We start from the raw sequence: 18,041 nt of genomic DNA on the forward strand, positions 1-18,041 counted from the left end.
CACTGAACTCTTAAATGAATTGCTACCAGTCAATTCTTCTCTTTCCATGAGATTTTTTTGGAAAAATATCTACTCTGGCTGGTGATGAAGCTGGGGATTGAACCTGGGCCTTTGAAGCCTCAGGCGTGAAAGTCCTCTTGCGTAAGCATTTTGCTGACTCTCTCATCTATTCCCTCACTGTTCCCCAGGAAGGTGCTTGGGAGTATGTAGACAGCTGGAGTCCACTTCCCTGTGCTTCACATGTGCTCCCTGCCAACCTGGGCCACGGCACACGTCTGGTGCAGACTCCCGTTCACCTGGCAGGCACTCTTTTTTTTCCAATTTTTTTTTTTTTTTTTTTACCAGAGCACTGCTCAGCTCTGGCTTATGGTGGTGCAGGGGATTGAACCTGGGACTTTAGAGCCTCAGGCATAAGAGTCTCTGCATAACCATTATGCTATCTACCCCTGCCCATAGGCACTCTTTAGAGCGTCCTAGAGAGCATGGCTGAAGCAGTGAGAATCACAGATGTCCCCTGAGGGCCTCAGGCCATTTCACTGCAGAGGTCACACTCCCTTTGCCATGCTTGAGGGATGCTGCCCCCAATAGCCAGGGTTTCCTCCAAGAGGCCTGCTCCTATCCTGTTTCAGCATCTCTATCTGCCATTGCCAGGGGAAATGCTAATGGATGAAAGGCTTACATTTTTCAAATGACATGTCTCATACTTCCTGGAAATGGTGCCCCTGGAATGTGCCTGTGGGATTCCCCTGAAGAGGCTGAGGCCTGCGCTCTCTCCTGCCACACTCACTCTCCTGTGTAGGCAGTGCTTCCTCATAAGGAAGTCTTTCAGCTTTGACAAGATGCCCTGTAAATAATTCATCATGGAACTGAGTAATGTTTTAAAGTCCAGTGTTTATCCTTCACTGTTCTGCTTTTAAGAGACAAGTGGTGGGGGCCAGGTGGTAGCACAGCGGGTTAAGTGCACATGGCACGAAGCGCAAAGACCTGGAGTAAGGATATTAGTTCAAGCCTCTTGACTCCCTACCTGCAGTGGGGTCGCCTCACAAGCGGTGAAGCAGGTATGTAGTTGTCTGTCTTTCCCCCTCTCTGTCCCTCCTCTCTTGATTTCTCTCTGGACTATCCAACAATAGCAATAACAATAATAACAAGGGCAACAAAAATGGGAAAAAATGACCTCCAAGAGCAGTGGTTTCATAGTGCAGTCACTGAGGCCCAGCGATACCCCTGGAGGCAAAAAAAAAAAAAAGAGAGAGAGAACAGTGGACGGGGGAAATAGTATAGTGGTTATGCAAAAAGACTCTCATACTTGAGATTCTAAGGTCCTAGGTTCAATCCTCTATACTTCCATAAGCTAGAGCTGAGCAGTGCTGGTTTAAAAAAAAAAAAAAAAAAGACTAGGGGGGCCTGGTGGTGGTGCACCCAGTTAAGTGCGCAAAGTATGAAGTGTAAGGATCTGGGTTCGAGCCCCCACTCCCCTCCAGCAGTGGGGACTCTTCACAAGTGGTAAAGCAGGTGTCCATGTCCCCCTCCTCTCTCAATTTCTCTCCTATCCAATAAGATGGAAAAAGTGGCTGCCAGGAGCAGTGGATTCATAGTGCCAGCACTGAGCCCCAGCAATAACCTTGCAGGTAAAAGAAAAAAGACTAGGGCTGGGGACACCAGCATGATGGTTCTGCAAGAGACTCTCCTGCTTGAGGTTCTGAGGTCCCTGGTTCAGTCCCCAGCACCTCCATGAGTCAATGCTGAGCAGGGCTTTGGTCTGTCAGTCTCTGCTTCTGTATCTCATTAAAGTAAATAAAGTATTTTTAAAAAGAGAACAACTAATGGAGCTGTGAGCTGGCAAACACCATATCAATACCTTTGTGCTTCTGTTTACTTGTTTCCTGGTGGCCAACGCACCGTATCCTGTCCAAAAGCTGAAAAGAGCTGGTGTGACTGTGATTCTCTGAAACACCTCAGGTGCTTCCAGAGAGCCTGCAGCCCACACACCCCACACAGCTGCTGCCCGCGGTCGCGCTTAAGAGGTGTCCTCTACTAGGACAGCAGGACAGCGAGTCCCCAACTTTTGCCAGAGGGATGGCTTCTGTTTCTTTTAATTTCCTTTTGTTGCAGACTGATAGTTTGGCAAAATAAAAACAAACTACTGGGGAAAAAAGAACAAACAGGGAGTCAGGAGGTAGCACAAGGACCAGTGTAAGGATCCTGGTTCGAGCCCCCCGGCTCCCCACCTGCATGGGGGTTGCTTCACAGGTGGTGAAGCAGGTCTACAGGTGTCTGTCTTTCCCCATCTTCCCCTCCTCTCTCCATTTCTCTCTGTCCAATCCAATAACGACGAAATCAATAACAACAGTAAAAAACAAAAAGGGCAACAATAAATAAATATTTTTTTAAAATTTGAGTTAAAAAAATACAAGATAAAATGGCTATGATATAGAAACTTGTGAGAGTGTCAGGACAGGAGCATAGGCTGAGCAGCACTGGCAGGCAGGCCGACAGGTGTGACCACCTCTTCTGAATGCCACCTGAGCAGCGGGGGCCACCGCAGACCCAGGGGTCTCTCTCCATGTCTCCTCGTTACCTTAAGTCATGCCCCCATGTGAGGGGGAGTAGAAACCATAGCACGAGGGACTGGCAGCCCAGTCCTAGCACGAGGGACCGGCAGCCCAGTCCTCGCCTCTGCCTTGACCACTCACAGGCCCAGCTTCTCAGAACTGCCTGCAGCAGGGAAGGTGGGCATGGATCCAGGACTCCGGTCACCCACCATGGGCCAGGCAGGCAGAGGGAGGAGCAGTCTGCACATCAGCTCCCCATGCGCCACGTAGCTGGCAGGGTCCTGTGATATGCCGCCTCCCCGTCTGGACAGGACGGCACACTTCCCATTCTGAGGCACATCAGAGCTTCAGTGTGGTTGGGAAGCCATGTTAGAAAGTGTAGGTGTGGGGCCAGGTGCTGGCACACAGGGCTAAGCACATACATCACAGTGCTTAAGGACCTGGGTTCAAGCTCCTGGTCCTCACCTGCAGGGGCAAAGTTTCATTAGTCTTGAAGCAGGGTCTCTGTATCTCCCCCTCCTCTCTGTCTCTATCCAATAATACTTTTTTTTTTTTTTTTTTTTGCTTCCAGGGTTATCACTGGGGCTCGGTGCCTGCACTACAAATCCACTGCTCCTGGAGGCCTTTTTTTTTTCTTTCCCATTTGTTGCTCTTGTTGTTATTGTTGTTATAGCTGTTGTTGTTGGATAGGACAGAGAAATCGAGACATGAGAGGAAGACAGACAGGTGGAGAGACAGATGCTTCACTGCTTGTGAAGCAACCCCTCTTGCAGGTGGGGAGCTGGGGGCTCAAACTGGCATGCTTATGGTCATCCTTGCACTTTGTGCTATGTATGCTTAACACACTGCTACCGCCCAGCCCCCATAAATACATATTCTGTAAAAAGTACCAGTATGGGGGGCCGGGCAGTGGCATACCAGGTTAAGCGCACATAGTATGAAGCACAGGGATCCAGGTTCAAGCCCGGCTCCCCACCTGCAGGGGAGTCGCTTCTCAGGTGGTGAAGCAGGTCTTCAGGTGTCTATCTTTCTCTCACCCTCTTTGTCTTCCCCTCCTCTCTCCGTTTCTCTCTGTCCTATCCAATAAAATCAAAAGAAAAAATAAGTGCCAACGTGAGGCAACTGGCAGGCACTCCTGAAGTCAGGCTCATCAACCATGCTGCTGCTGCCCAGGGCCGGCTTCCCTTATGCAGAAGCTGCGGCTTCTACGCAGTGCTGTTTCTGTTCATCCTAACTCACCCTGAGGCCTTTCTGGTAGAAGTGTGAGGCGTAAAGAGAAGAGAGTCTGGAAGTAAATGCAGTCTGATCTGAGTGAGTCTGTAGTAGAGCTCCTCTTTCATCCATATCTGTCAGGGCTTCTCTCTCCTTTCTTAAGTATTCCCCAATCCCATCCCCTCAGGGCCAAAGAGGTGGAGTAGAGACCTGTTGTTACCTGTGCCTAGAAAACCACACCAGGGGCCAGGTGGTGGCGCACCTGCTTGACTGCACACATCACAGTGCACAAGGACCCAGGTTCAAGCCCCTGGTCCCCACCTGTAGGGCTGTCATCCACCTGTTTCACGAGTGGTGAGGCAGGGCTGCAGGTGTCTCTTTGTCTCTTTCCCTCTCTACCCCCAATTTCTCTCTGTCTCTATCCAATAGTAAATAAGAAAATCACGCACTAGACCTCCATGGCCTCCTTGCCCCTCAGCCTGCTTTGCCAGCACATACCATCCCAGAGGCGGGTGGGGGCTCTGCCAGAGGGACTCCCGGTGCACTGGGTGTTCCAGTGAGAGGAGAGCGGGCCCTGTGCTGCTGTGTAGCCCTCACTTTTTTCTCCCTTAGATAGAGACAGGCAGAGAAAGAGTAGAAGAGATCACAGCACAGAGCCTCCTCCAGTGTGGTGGGGGCAGGGCCCCCTGGTAAGCCACGCACCGTCCCCGTGGGCTGTCTCATCTGCCCTAATGTTCATGTTCAAACCAGGCACCTGAGGGGAAATAGTTTCGGCATTTGGGGCAGAACTGGCTGTTGCATTCAAGGAATTTCATCCACCACTGGGTACACTTTATCAGGTCAAATCTACGACTGTAGATACCACATGAGCAGTGGTCTTCTAAGACTCACCGGCACCATCCGACACTGAGTTTCTGGGTGAAGAAGAGGTTTGGGGATGGGGCTGAGACCCTAGGTAAGCTGATGTCCGTTCAGATGTCAGATAGCAGCTGGAGCAACATAGAGCCAGATGTCCCTCTTTCCAGAGGAGGGAGTTCTCAGTGTACTGCTAGAATGTGCCCATGCTCCAGGTTGCTTTGTGCAGGCAGTGAGAATGACATTTAGCAACAACCAGGAACTAGTGCCGCAGATAAACAGCCAAGTCCTGAGGTCACAAGGGAATGGATGCCAGCTGCTTAAAAGGCTGCAGCCGGAGGCTGGACGGTGGTGTAGCGGTTTAAGAGCACGCACTTCGTGCAAAGCACAAGGACCGGCATAAGGATCCCGGTTTGACTCCCCCGGCTGCCCACTTGCAGGGGAGTCGCTTCATAAGCAGTGAAGCAGGTCTACAGGTGTCTTTGTCTCCCCCTCTCTGTCTTCCCCTTCTCTCTCCATTTCTCTCTGTCCTATCCAGCAACAACGACAGCAATAACAACAACAATAAATAACAAGGCTAACAAAAGGGAAAAAAAGGCCTCCAGGAGCAGTGGATTTGTAGTAGTGCAGGCACGGAGCCCCAGCAATAATCCTGGAGGCAAAAAAAAGAAAAGGCGACAGCCTTGACCACACAGGCAGATCCAGGACACATCCCTGGTACCATGAAGCTCCTCCTGCTAGCTCAGGGTTGAAAGAAGGAGTCTTGTTTTTATACAGTTTAGTGTGGTTTGTCACCTTGTCCTTAGCTTTGAAAAGGCAGTGGAGGGAAGAGGTGAGCCTGCCACCTTGTTCTTAAGGGTTCCAGCTGGGTTGGGGGTTGGGGAGGCCTGGTGACCACAGGCCCTGTCTGCTTCAATAGCCCGAGGTGCTGGAAGCCATCAACAGACTTCAGACCCAGCATCCCCCTCCCCCTGCTTTGGCTGCACCCACCACTGTGTGTGTTTTGGGTTCACCAGATTCCTGGCCTTGTTCTGTTGTCTTCCAGCATTGAGGTCTGAGTTCTCCAGGCTGCTGCCTGCATCCCTGCCATGGACAAGGTGTCCTGTTCCTGCTCCCCCACGGGCCCTGAGGCTGCCCGCCTGAGATCTGGCTTCAGATGGGATAAGGCCCAGTGCTGGGGTGTTACCGTCCCAGGGCCTTAGACTGGGGCCCCAGGCCAGTTGCTGGCAAGTCCTGAACGCCAGGCGTGGGGGTGGTGCCCCGTGGACCCTCATTTGCACTCACATCTGAGGGCGTGTGCTGCTTGCTGACAAAGTTCCTTTGGGGTCTTCAGTGCCCTGGAATGAGGAGGTGCCACTGTCATAGCCTCCATGGCCCCCACCCAGAGTGGACCCTCCCCCTGGCGCCAGCTCTCTGCCACAGAGGCTCACAGAGGCTCACACCACACCACGGGAGGACCAGGCTTCATTTCACTTTTATTTCACCCATTAAAGGTTTCTTCACAGTTTGAAACAACTTATACCTGAACATCCGCAGTGGCCGACCTTTATGATGTCATAGTTTATTTTTGGAAAACAGACACATACCTCAGGCCCTGGGGCCCTTTGGGGGGGGCTTGGGAAGTGCAGCCTGAGGCAGCAAAGTCTCAGTAGACCCTCTCACCCTCTATCCCTGCCTCCCCTGCCCTGGGCTTCTAGGCAACGAGAAAGGATCCAGGAGCCGGGGCGGGGAGACAGTGCTATCACAGTGCAACAGACTTCCGTGCCTGAGGCCTGGAGGCCCCAGGTTCAATCCCAGGCACCCCCACGTGGCAGAGCTGAGCAGAGCTCTGGGATTAAATAGAAAGTGTCTGAGTGCCCTCCACCCAGTTTTTCTTGACTCTCAGCGTACTGCGTGGCCCTGCTAGGGGGCCAGCCCCAGTAGGCCCAGAACCCCACCCCGGCTGAAGAGCCCAAGTGTGGTGTGGGGCCCCTGGGGGCTCATGGTTCCTCAGTGCAGGACTCTGAGAGGACACTGGCCACAGGACATGCAGGTGTTGGAGCTGCGGGCCAGAGTGGAGACCAACAGCCCCCTCCTTTGAGCTGGGCAGGACAGGGACACCTGCCACATGGGACAGGGAGCACTGGAGACAGGGGTGGAGGACAGAGAAGGGACATCATGCCTAGTCCCCAGCCCACTGGACAGGAGTGGGGGCAGAGGGGACCACACCCTGAGAGTATGTGAAGCACAAGCACGGCTGTCTCTTAGCCCCTCACAGTCTAGCACCGGGGGCCCGGCGGTCTGCACATGGCCACCCAGCCCTTGATGAATCCTGGTAGGTGGCTTCCCATGGCCTATGAGGACTGAGGTAGGTGTGTGCCCTATGGCCATGCGCAGGAGGGAGAGGACAAGGCCTGGCTGGGCAGAGAGTGTCAATCAGTCCACCCGCTGACTGGTTATACCGCCTGTGCCAGGCCCAGCTCCACACAGGCCACATGGAGACGGGCCTTCTGCCTCTGTCCCGCCTGTGCCGGGCCGGGAGGGGGCACCAGGAAGAAGGCGCCTCTCCCCGTGCTTCCCACGCTGGGCTGCTCTTCCTGAGACGCTCTGCGCCCTCACCTCCAGCCTGCCCGCGCACACACAGGACAGGGCATGCTGCACCTTCTCCACCGGCCAGGGCTGCAGCTGACTGAAGAGGGTGCAGGGCAGGGCAGGGCAGGGCAGGGCGGGCAGGCGGCTAGCACTGCAGCTCCTGCAGCTCTAGCTCCTCAGTGGCGCCTCCTGCAAGGCAAACACAAGGTGAGCAAGGTGCCCCGGCACCCCGACCTCCCCCCTCCTGAGCGGGAGTCACCTGCGAGCTTGCATCCGCTCCTCTGGAGTCTGTGGGTGCAGCGGTCACACACCCACAGGAGGCTGACCAGCAGGGCGGCCACGGTGGCGAGCAGGGCCAGGAAGACGGCCACAAAGTGCAGGTCTTCGTAGAGGACCTCTGGGGTAGGGGAGGCCACTGAGCCGGGACGCCTGCCCCCCCGCGCCCCCCCCCCCCCCCCCCGCGCCCGGGACTCACCCGACACGTGCAGCGTGATGGTGGTTAGCCGGCTGCCGCCCAGGCGCTCGCTTACCATCACCACGTAGTAGCCGGTGTCTCGGACGCCCACGTGCAGCAGCTGCAGCGAGCCGTTGTCAAAGGTGCACACGCGGCCCTGGTGGCTGCGCGACACGTTGGTCCCTGCGCCGGGCTGCCAGGCTGCCACCCTGCGGGCGCCCCACGTGGACGTGTGCGTCCACTCGATGGTGGGCACGCCGGGGCAAGAGTAGGCCACCGATAGCAGCACGTCCTGCGCCACCGTGGCGTTGATGGCCGGCTGGGGGGCGTACAGAGTCAGGGCTGGGCCAGTCGCCTGCAGGGCTGTGGGGAGGGCAGGGGCTCAGCCGGGGCAGGGCTGGGGGTGAGGGTAGGGGTGTGGGGCATGCAGGGATGGGTGTTAGGGTATGATTGTGGGTAGGGCATGGTTTGGAGTGCGGGTAGGGGTGTGGGTCGGGCAGGTTTGGGTGTGAAGGCTGGGCTTGGGGTTTGCAGAGTTTGGGTGAGGACATGGGCTCAGTTGCAGCATGCTGGGGTTGAAGGCAGTGTGTGGGTGAAGGCGGGGTTGCGTCTTAGGATAGGGTCTGGGGAGTGCAGGGCTTCATTGAGGGTTAGGCTCTGTAGTGGGCCTGGGCTCAGTTTTGGCAGGCCTGTGGGTGAGGGCATGGTTATTGGGAGGGCAGGACTGCGGATTAGGGCAGGAGTGCGGACTGCTGAATTCAGTTGGGTCAGTGTGGGTGAGTTTGATGGCGGGTTGGGTGGGTGGTCTGGGCACAGTTGGGTAAGGTTGGGACTGAGGGTGACGCTGTGCGGAGGTCCCAGCTGTTAGTGATGCCCGGGTTTGTTGTGGCGGCAGTACTTAGTGATGGTGAGGTCTGGGGCTGTGTCAGGGCCAGTCCTGTGGTTAGACCTTCGCTCTGGGGATGGTGGGTCTGAGCGTGAGGGCGGTGCTTCGCTGATGGCAGGGCTTTAGGCGAGTGGCAGCTGGCTGTGAGCACAGGCTAGAGCGTAAGGGGTCCCTCTGTGCTGGGGCCCTCATTCCCCCTCTCATCCCAGATATCTCCCCCAGAGCCTGGCTAGGCCTCCGGACCATCCCTCTCAGGCTGGGAAATGGGAAGAAGCAGCTTTCCACAGTCCCGGCTTCCACGAAACACAGGTCCCTTTTCTCCCCACCCAGCCACTCAGCATCTCAAAACCTATCACAACACCTGGAGAAGTGGACAGTCACAGCCTGTGCCGCTGGCCAGCTCACTGGACAGTGCGCTGCTCTGCCATGTGCGCCACCCAGGTCGCGCCTGGCCCCCCAAACCGAGCTGAAGCTAGCTTTGGTACTGTGGGTGCCTTCAGCGTCTCTCCGCCTCTGCCTAACACAGGAGTCATGCACACCCCACTAGGCTCTCCGGTGCCTGGCATCTGCTCTGCTCTCTGTGTTCTCATCAGAGCTGAGGCTCGGCCCGGGCCTGGGGGGCGGACAAGCTGCTTCCTACTCTGCTGTGGTGCCACCCACGTGGCCGCCCCACTCGTGTTTGCTCCGTGAGTCAGCACACTGCACGGCCCGGTGGTGGCAGGCAGAGCTGGCGTGAGAGCTCACACCCACGGGCCACAGAGCCTGCCTCCAGCCTGCTGACCTCCACCACTGTCACAGCTGCTGGCAGCCCCCAATCACCAGGTTAGTACCAGGCGGCCATCTGCCTTCTCACTCATTGCCCACCTGCTCCCCTCGCTTCCAGCTCAGCATCAAGTCAAGGGGCCCACCCTGGGCAGGACACCTCCTAGCCAGGGACACCCTCGCACACCTGCCAGGGAGCCTCTGGGGCACGCCCATGGGTGTCCTCGGGGACTGATCCCTGACAGGGGAGCCTGCAGTCTGGTGCAGGCAGCCTGAGAACTGTCTTCTCAGCAGTGTTCTGGCAAGGGACGCCATGGGTGGCGGGGGTGGGGGCGGCTGCTGTGAGCCCCCCCAGCCCAGTGCTCAGGCTTCCTGGTTCTGCAGCAAAGGCCCCACCTTCCCAACTGCAGATCTGGGGGTGGGGGGCAGAGTCAGAGGCACTACATAGACCTGGACCCAGAAGTGGGACCCAGCCACATGGGGTCAGCTTGCAGAGGCTGCGTGGCCTGGGGCCTGGAGCACAGGGAATCATCTCACAGAGCCGCTGCCCCAGGGCCATCGACTCCATCCCCCGCACCCTGCGGATGGGGGACAGGCCATGAGGGGCATAGCCCTGTCCAGGCCACTGTCATCCCTGCTGTCGGGGAAGATAGACTAGACTGAGGGGTGGCTGCTGGATGCCCATATCCTGGCTCAGGGATTAGTCCTGAGTTCCTGGAAAGGGCACCCTGCAGGGTTCCAGGAAGAGGAGGCCTCCACAGGGCGTCCACCCACCACTGTATGGAGGGGTGCAGAGTTCCCCGGGTGGGCACCCTGTCCTGCTCTGCCTGGCCCAGACTGCCCGCCCCTCCCCGGCTGTGGACCTGCCCCTGCACCCTACTCCAGGCACCCTCCTCACTCCTCCCGCACACAGGCACCTGCTGCCCCAGCCCCAGCACTGCACCCGGTGTCCCACACCCTGGTCCCGCTCTGTGCCCTGGCCCCGCTCACCAAGCCCCCCTGAGGCAGCGCCCAGGCAGAGCGCAAGTCCCAGCCAGAGGCCGCAGGGCGCCCGCTGAACAGGCCGCATGAGCCAGCTGGGCTTGTGCTCCCCCCACCGCCGCCCGCTGCCCGCCTCTGCTCCTCCTCCTTCTCTGCTGGCCCTGCAGGCCCGCCTGCCCTGGAGGCTGGAGGGTGGAGGCTGGGCACCGAGGGGCGGGATGGGGCGGGGCGGGGCGGGGCTCAGCCCTTAGGCCTCCTCCAACCTGGCGTGGGCAGTCAGGCCCACAGGCTGCCCAGGGGCTGCAGGGCAGCGGGGATACGGATTATGTGCCCGGTCACCCTCACCCACCCAGGGCCTGGTGCGGCTACACTCAGAGTTGGCAGTGAAGCTCTGGAGATCCTGGGAGTGGGGTGGGTGAGGGTGTGAGTTCCTGCTGGCCCAGGAGTGCAGCAGTGGAGCACAGACTTGCAGCCCAGGGTGCAGCCCAGCACGATATCGCTACGTAAGCCGGACCCAGACCGAGCAGCGCTGGCTGGCTCTCTCCCCACTGCCTCCCTTCGTGACTGGGGGTGTGGTGCAGTGGGCAGAGCACTGGACTTGCAGACTGTCCTCCAGCACTGCACTCTGCTTCTCTAACAAGCCACGAAGGGGCAAGGTGTGCTGGCTGTGTGCTGGCTGCGACCGTCACCTTGGTCAGGGACACCCCTCGAGCTGTGAGGCCTCAGCAAGAACAAGTGGGTGTGGGGTGGGGAGATGTGTGAGTCTGGGGAGACCAGCTCTGCTTTCCTGAGCGAGGGCTGCCTGCCCCTCCTTCCCGCCACAGATCAGGCTCCCACCCAGTGTCCAGAGGTCACCAGCTAGGAGGTGAGGACAGCGGTGGGCTGGGAGGTGGCTGGGGTGTTGGGGCCACACCCGCCTGCTCATGCAGACAGGATGCTGGCTGCCTGGGGCTCCAGGTTCAGCCCCTTCGGCCCCCTGCAGCCCCAGTGCCCGCTGGGAGTGCTGCCCACCTAAGAGCCCAGGCTCTCGGGGAAGCCCATCCATGCCGTCACAGGGCTTCAGGCGGGGCTCTGTCTGCCTCCACCCGCACGTACAGTAGCCCAAACAACAGCCTGGCGGAGCACCGAGCTGTCGCCCCACTCACTGCCCAGGCATGCCCCTCCGTGCCGTGAGCTGACACCGCCGATACACCCTCTGCCTCCATCCTCATCCCCCTCGGGAAGCCCTGGCAGTGATGCTGCCCTCAGGGGGCTGAGCAGACAACAGGCCTCGGGGTGGAGTGGCTGGTTGCCAGGGGCCCGGTGGCTGCTGGGGAAGCTCTCCCCGGCCTTTGAAACCAAGAGTCCCCCCCCCCCCGGGGGGGCCCTTTCCAGAAATGAGCTCTGTGTTAGGGAGACGCACCTGCTTTGCCCTCTCCTGGCTGGGTGACACCCCACCTCACTCCTCTCTCCCTGGCCCCTGTGCTCAGTTTGGCTTAAATAAAAGCCCCAGTCTGGCCTGTGGGCTCTGGGCTGCACAGCCAGGGAAATGCCTCATGTGGACCGAAGGACACCTGTTCTTTCCCTCCAACGAGTCCGAGGTTGACTAGCTTGCTCAACCAGTCCCCTTGGGGTGGAGGACAACTTTTCTTACAGCCTGTGAAGTGAACCTACCAAGTCACCGACACCTAAGCCATGGCCAGTGCAGCAGAGGCTTCACTCCTGACCTCACCTCACTGCAGTGGCAGAAGCGCCCTGGGTGGTGGGCTAGCACGGCTCACCCCTCCGTCTCCACTCCTTCCGTCTCCATGAGGCCTCACAGCCACTACCAGCCTTCCCTGCAGAAGGCAGTAGACTCAAAGCAAACACGCCCGCGCTGGTGATAGCTGGGCCCACAGCCAGGCGCTGAGTCCCCGGGAGGGGACCGTCTTTGCCCTCAGGCAGTTGCCTGGCAGGTGCTGCCGGGGAGAATCCCTCTGGGGACCCCAGAGAGGGGCGGCCATGGCCCAGGAGGCCACCAGAGCGGGCGTCAGGTGCAGCAGCTGGCACAGACACTGCTGTTGTCCAGAAGGAACAGTGCACTTCTGGGTGACCTTTCCAGACCTGCACAGAACATCAGTCCCTGAAGTCTGAACAGAGATGTCCGAGGCCTCAGAGGCTCCCTCTGACACTGGCTGACACAGCTCTGCCAGTAGCGGGGAGGGGAACAGAGAAGGGTGGGCGAAGGGGGAAGAGGCTGAGGGGCCTTGACCTCACCCTGGGGGTCTCCTGGAGGTCTCCAGGAAGACTCACAGCTGCTACAGGGGACAGAGCATCCGCAATCCCAGCCCTTCCAGTCACGCCAGGACCAGTGTCCAGGCCTCTGGGAGGGAGCCCAGCTGTGTGGGGCAGGAACACAGGGCAGGCTCATCTCACCGGGGGCAGCAAGGCAGGGTGGGTCTTTGGCTGACACATGGGGGCCCCCATCTTCACACAGTCTGCCTGGCTGTGCTACTGTCCCCACGGCCCACAAGAACCACCAAGAGAGACTATAGAGCCATGGCGGAGCAGGGCAGGGAAAGGGGCTCACAACCAGCTGTGCCTCACAGGGGCCAGGTCTGCCGGGGGTGGGGGAAAGGAGCCTATGGAGCACAGCACGCCCGGCCCGCAGGCTGCGCAGCACCAGGGGCACCGCCAGACAGGTTCAGCTGGCGCACGCAAAGACACGTCCCCAGACCTCTGCACACCCACGTTTACAGCAGAGCTGTCTGTGATGCTTCAGACCCTGGAACAAGCCAAGCACCCCAAAACTGCAGGAGGCTGTGGGCCACACTCAGCACAGCTCTCAGAGACCGGGAAGTCCCCTCACTGTGTTCGTCTCACTCTTTTTCTTCCCTCTCCAACATTCCCCGCTCTTCTTTTAAAATTATACTTTTATTTATTTATTACTGGATAGGAACAGAAATTCAGAGGCAAAGGAGAGATAAGGAAAGAGACAGAGAGAGATCCACAGCCCTACTTCACCACTTGTGAAGCTTTCTCCCTGCAGGTGGGGACCGGGAGCTTGAACCTGGGTCCTTGTGCACTGTGATGTGAGCGTTCAGCCAGGTGTGCCACCGCTCAGCTGCCCTCTCCTCTTTCTCTGACACAGGAGGACAAACACTGGCTGACCTCACTCCCAGGTGGGACTCAGCAAGGAGATGGTGAGGCTCCGGATAGTGGTGGAGGACCGCAGCAGAGCCGAGGGCAGGGGGAGAGGGTGTAGAGGGTGTCGGGGGCCCTCGGCCTGATGGGGAGCAAGGCAGGGGTGGTGGGAGGGGTGCAAGACACCCCCGGGGAAGGAATGGTCTCATGTGACAACTGTCTTCCAAGTCACTTCCCTCCAACAGAACCACGTGGGCAACAGGAAAACAGTTACAGTTGCATGTCTGAGACCTCTGTTTGCCACCCAACTTCACTTATCTGTGAGCCGAGGGCTGGGCTCTGTCCCCCTCAGGTGCACCCCAGAGGCTGTGGGACTCTGGACACAGGCCATCCATGTGGCATCCACAGCGCCCCCTCATGGAGGTGAGGCAGGATGTCCTAAGCTTGACGAGAAGCGCACACACAGCTTGGTCCCGCCTCACACTCATGCACTGACAGACAGACTCACCGCCCACTGATTGACTGCACACCTTACAGTGTGCAAGGACTTGGGTTCAAGCCCCTGGTCCCCACCTGAGAGGATAAACTTCACGAGTGGTGAAGCAGGGCTGCAGGTGTCTCTCTCCCTCCGTATCTCCCCCTCTCCTCTCAATTTCTCTCTGTATCTATCCAATAATAAATAAATGAATAAAAATATTTTTTAAAAGAATGCAGAATGGTGGAGAACATATATTCTAAAAAGGCAAGAAGAGGAAAGGGAAGGGGGAAAAGCCAGGGTGGTTCCAGAAGAAACCCGTTTACTGAAACCTGGCCATTCTGCGGTCCCAGATCATCTGCATTTGCAAACTTCTCCTTCCTCTGCCCGTCGCCCTGCTATCACACATCTGGGCAGGACCAGGAGACGGCCTTCAAGCTGGATGAAGATGTATTAGGCACAGGGCTTCTTACTGAGCAAGGAGAAGCCACACGTACAGAGTGCAGGGTGTGGCGGCCTCATGAGGAGCTTGAGGCCACTCCTGCTAACTCAGGCCCTCTGCTCCTGACTCAGTCACACCAGCTCTGGACGGGACCCTTGCCCACTCAGGCCCCTCCTTGTGCAGGCCAAGCCTGCGCCCTACAGAGCCCAGCCTTCCCTGCAGGCCTCCCGGCTCCGTCCGTTCTAGTCAGGCATCAGGGGCTGGGGCTTCTCCCTCAGCACCACCCATGGGCTGCAGGAGACGGGTGTGAGTCCAGGTGAGGGTGTCAGGGTGGTGGCCAGCTCCTCTGCCCTCTGCCTGGGCACTCCATGTGCATGGCCAGAACCTTCCAGCACCCCTGGTACCCCAAGGCCAGGGCAGCAAGGCCACACCACACAGCAGTTCTGAGCCACTCACAGCCTGGGGAGGACCCCCTCTACCCTGGCCAGGGCACAAGGACGCAGGGGGTTGGGCCACACCAACACTCCCAGCCCCCAGAAGGAAGGACAGCTGAGGAAGACAGGTACAGTGTCAGCAAAAGGCCACCTGTCCCGCCAGCTCAGCTATGGGACCCATGGACAGGGAGGACTCTGCATAGCACTTAGTATTCACTGGGGCGTGGCCAGATGCACAGCCCTCCTGCTCCCCACACTGCCCCTCCCGGTATGTGCCACCCCGGGTGTGAGGAGCCCAGGCCTTGGAGGGGCCCAACAGAAAGACACACTCAGGTTCCATCCTAGCTCCAGGGTGAGTGTGAGTGGGTAGGTGAGTGGGTGGGCATCCACGGCACAGCCTGGGGGCTGAGATGTAGCAGGGCAACGGTCCTGTCTCTGGACAAAGCCCCCTGCCACCCTGTGGGGGTCCTGACCAAGCTTCTCCGCCGTGCCCTGCTGTGTGGACTGGGTCTGTGGACGCAGCGCCAAGCCCTTCCCACGGCACCACCTGTGCAGCCAGAGCTGGCCTCGTCTGAGAAACCAGGTGAGACAGGCACTGTGTGCAGCCGGCACCTGCAAGCATACACAGAGAGGACACACAAGGCATCAGGTAGGAGGCACCCACAAGAGCCACTGGCCACTGGTGGCGGCCCTCCGGACAGTGTGGCAGTGAGGTAGGCAGGGAGGTGCACAGCCCCTGCAGGAGAGCATATACCTGCAGCTGGCCCAGGAGTCGGGCAGGAAGACCAGAAGCAGGCAGAGTTGTGGGCTCCAAGTGTGGGGCATCCAGGCCCAGCTGGGGGACTCCCAGTGCTCAGAGGAGAGCAGCCCGGCCCCCAGGGTGGAGGGAGCAGGCCAGTCCCGGTCTCCCCCTCTCCTGTGTCCCTGGGGAGGAGCAGGCACAGGAGGGTGGCCCCACCGCAGAGGATGCACCAGGAAGACACTGCCAACAAACCCACACATGCCCGGGGTCCCAGCTGAGGGCCCTCAGCCCTCTCTCCCAGCATCTTGCCACCCCCATGTCCTCAGGACACCCCGAGGGTTGACGCCCACCCGGGGTCCCAAGACTCCCGGGAGGTTTCGCTTCAACAGAACAGGCTGAGGCAAGGACTTCGGGGAATTCCGAGGAAGCTCCGGGTTTATGTGTTTATAGCTGAGGGGGAGCCCGCCAGCCCACGCCTCAGCGTGAGCGGTCCCTCCCCGTCCGTCGTCCGTCCAGACCCACGTACGTGTCCCTCTTCCGTGATGAGGCCACCGCAGCCCACAGCCTCCTGATTGCCATCGCCTCCTCTCCTGCCCAGGCTGCAGCCTGTCCTCAGATGAGCACTTCCATCAGTTCTCCGTCGGGGAACTCGGGCTTATGCAGCAGGCTGCTGGCACGGCCCTTGTGCTCTGGCGGCTTCCCGTGGGCGGGGGCGCTCTCTGTGGACAGGAGAGAGTCAGCCTGGATGGGGCAGCCTGACCAGCACCAGCCCGGACACCTCCCACACCTGGGTGTGTGGGGAGGCCCCTGCTCTGCTCCTGTCTGCTCAAAACTGCTAGACGTGCTGGCTTCACACCTCAGCCTCCCTTCTTTTTTTGATGTTTATTTATTTATTCCCTTTTGTTGCCCTTGTTTTATTGTTTTAGTTATTATTGTTGTTGTTATTGATGTTGTCATTGTTGGATAGGACAGAGAGAAATGGAGAGAGGAGGGGAAGACAGAGAGGAGAAGAGAAAGAGACACCTGCAGACCTGCTTCACCGCCTGTGAAGCGACTCCCCTGTAGGTGGGGAGCCGGGGGCTCGAACCGGGATCCTAATGCCAGTCCTTGAGTTTCGCGCCACCTGCACTTAACCTGCTGTGCTACTGCCCGACTCCTGAGCCCCTCTTCTTAGACAAGCATGTCCCAGATTTAAGTCTCTGAGACGCCATGCTACAGTCTTCACTTGTCTGACTTGGGGGGGTGGAATGAGGGTGCCTCTGAGGACTCAGTCTCTTGGGAAGTGTGAAGAGGGGAGCTCCAGGGCAAGGGGCTGCGGGGCTGCTCAGAGCCCGCCCCAGGCAGGTGCCCATGCCGGTCCCCTCCCCCTCACAGAGCAAGCTGCCTGAGACCCCTGACCTCCTCATACCTAAGACCTGCACCGCACCTCAACTTGCTGGCAACACCTCGCAGGCCTCCACGGGGCCCAGGCACAGGCTCCCCATACTGCTTCCTCCTCCGCCCCACTCCCAGCTCAGACAGGCTGCTGTCTGCGGTGTGGGGCCGGTGCCCGTACCTTTGGTAGTGGTGTGTTTTAGGAGGGGGCTGCTGGCAGGCGTGGTGCTCAGCCGGCCACGGGGCAGGGAGGTCACGTGGGGCCAGAAGAGCTCGGTGCCCTTGTCCGTCTGCGTGCTGCTGTCCTTGCTGCCCGTCTTGGCGTGGGCGCTGCCAGTGAGGGCTGGGGGGGCAGGGGCCAGGGCCGGGGCAGAGGCGTGCTCCTGGTGCTCCTTCCCCGGCAGCAAGCCTGCGGGCACAGGGACCAGACTCATGGCACCTCTGGACACAGCGCCAGAGGCTCACCTCACCCATCACGGACTGTCACCGTCTCCCACGGCCTGGGTGACCAGCTGACACCGCGCAGGATGGGGGCCCTGCCTGCAGGTGAAGAAGCGGACAGGCCTGGTGCCGGGCCACAGCTCCTGGAGCCAGTTCCTCCACATTCATCACCTGTTCTCCCGTGAGGGCCACCTGGCACTCAGCAGAAGAAGCCCAAGGCTGCCCATGGGGTGGGGGCATGGCCCCAGCTGCCCTTCTGAGGAGCAGGGATCCCACAAACTCCCTGAAACCTGTCACAGGCCCCTTTTTTCGTGGCCGAGCGGCCAGCTGAGGGAGGGTCCCTGTCCTGCCTCTCTGCAGGGAGAGGCCTGTGCCGAGGGTGCTGGGGCAGAGGGCAGAGTGGCAGGCGGAGGGAGCACGGCCATGTGGGGAGCCAGGCAGCAGAGGACCTCCTGGTCTCCGGCCCCAAGCCATGTGTCCCAGGACATGCAGAGCCACTCAGGATGGTGGTGGTGGTGTGGGGATTCTGCAGCCCTCCCCCCGAATTCGCTACGGGGCCAGTCTGAGCACCGGGCTCTACGCTGGGCTGGGGTCTCCAGGCCACCCACGTGGGTCTGTGGCATGCAGTGGGAGTGGCGGGTCCTCATTCAGTTCCTCCATCACACCAGCAGCCCTGTGCTGCGTCTCCTCTTCAGCCTGTCTTCCAGGGAGATGGCAGCACAGGGCTGACACGGGGTGACACCTCAGGGAGGGTGTGG

General features: G+C 59.2%; 2 protein-coding genes and 1 long non-coding RNA gene across 7 annotated transcripts in view; 1 reads left to right on the plus strand and 2 right to left on the minus strand.

Annotated features, from left to right (window-relative positions):
• Positions 1 to 6,086: 6,086 nt before the first annotated feature.
• Positions 6,087 to 13,750, minus strand: VSTM5 (V-set and transmembrane domain containing 5). 3 transcript variants are annotated; one of them, XM_060179652.1, is made up of 5 exons: positions 10,283 to 13,750; positions 8,543 to 8,671; positions 7,666 to 8,007; positions 7,450 to 7,587; positions 6,087 to 7,379 (listed from the first exon to the last, which is right to left on the minus strand). In XM_060179652.1, the coding sequence occupies exons 1-5, from the start codon at positions 10,359 to 10,361 to the stop codon at positions 7,336 to 7,338; spliced, it is 732 nt and encodes a 243-aa protein (XP_060035635.1). In that variant the 5' UTR covers positions 10,362 to 13,750; the 3' UTR covers positions 6,087 to 7,335. The 3 variants fall into 3 exon arrangements, with proteins under 3 accessions (XP_060035635.1, XP_060035634.1, XP_060035636.1); XM_060179651.1 differs by having other exon boundaries at positions 7,450 to 8,007; XM_060179653.1 differs by lacking the exon at positions 8,543 to 8,671 and having other exon boundaries at positions 7,450 to 8,007.
• LOC132534943 (uncharacterized) lies at positions 9,263 to 13,756 on the plus strand. Its single transcript, XR_009546704.1, has 3 exons — positions 9,263 to 9,352; positions 13,383 to 13,434; positions 13,728 to 13,756. It is a non-coding gene; the product is annotated as an uncharacterized LOC132534943 (long non-coding RNA).
• A 2,120-nt stretch (positions 13,757 to 15,876) lies between these two features.
• The window catches only part of AMOTL1 (angiomotin like 1), a 59,035-nt gene continuing 56,870 nt past the window's right edge, over positions 15,877 to 18,041 (minus strand). For all 3 annotated transcript variants that reach the window (XM_060179655.1, XM_060179657.1, XM_060179658.1), the window contains 2 exons: positions 17,024 to 17,251; positions 15,877 to 16,187 (listed from right to left, as the gene is read on the minus strand). In XM_060179655.1, coding sequence (XP_060035638.1) covers positions 16,081 to 16,187; positions 17,024 to 17,251 — 335 coding nt within the window. In that variant the 3' untranslated portion in view covers positions 15,877 to 16,080. The remainder of the gene's footprint in view (positions 16,188 to 17,023; positions 17,252 to 18,041) is intronic.

Source organism: Erinaceus europaeus, chromosome 20 (genome assembly GCF_950295315.1).
Source record: "Erinaceus europaeus chromosome 20, mEriEur2.1, whole genome shotgun sequence".
Taxonomy (NCBI): domain Eukaryota; kingdom Metazoa; phylum Chordata; class Mammalia; order Eulipotyphla; family Erinaceidae; genus Erinaceus; species Erinaceus europaeus.

Excerpts from the sequence above, each read along its gene's own strand:
- VSTM5 (XM_060179651.1), bottom strand. The coding sequence starts at position 10,361 with ATGCGGCCTGTTCAGCGGGCGCCCTGCGGCCTCTGGCTGGGACTTGCG. Across the intron at positions 8,672-10,282 it reads CGCTGCCTCAGGGGGGCTTG|CCAGCTGCCACTCGCCTAAA; the intron begins GTGAGCGGGGCC and ends CTGTGCTCACAG. Across the intron at positions 8,008-8,542 it reads CCAGACCTCACCATCACTAA|CCCTGCAGGCGACTGGCCCA; the intron begins GTACTGCCGCCA and ends CCCTCCCCACAG.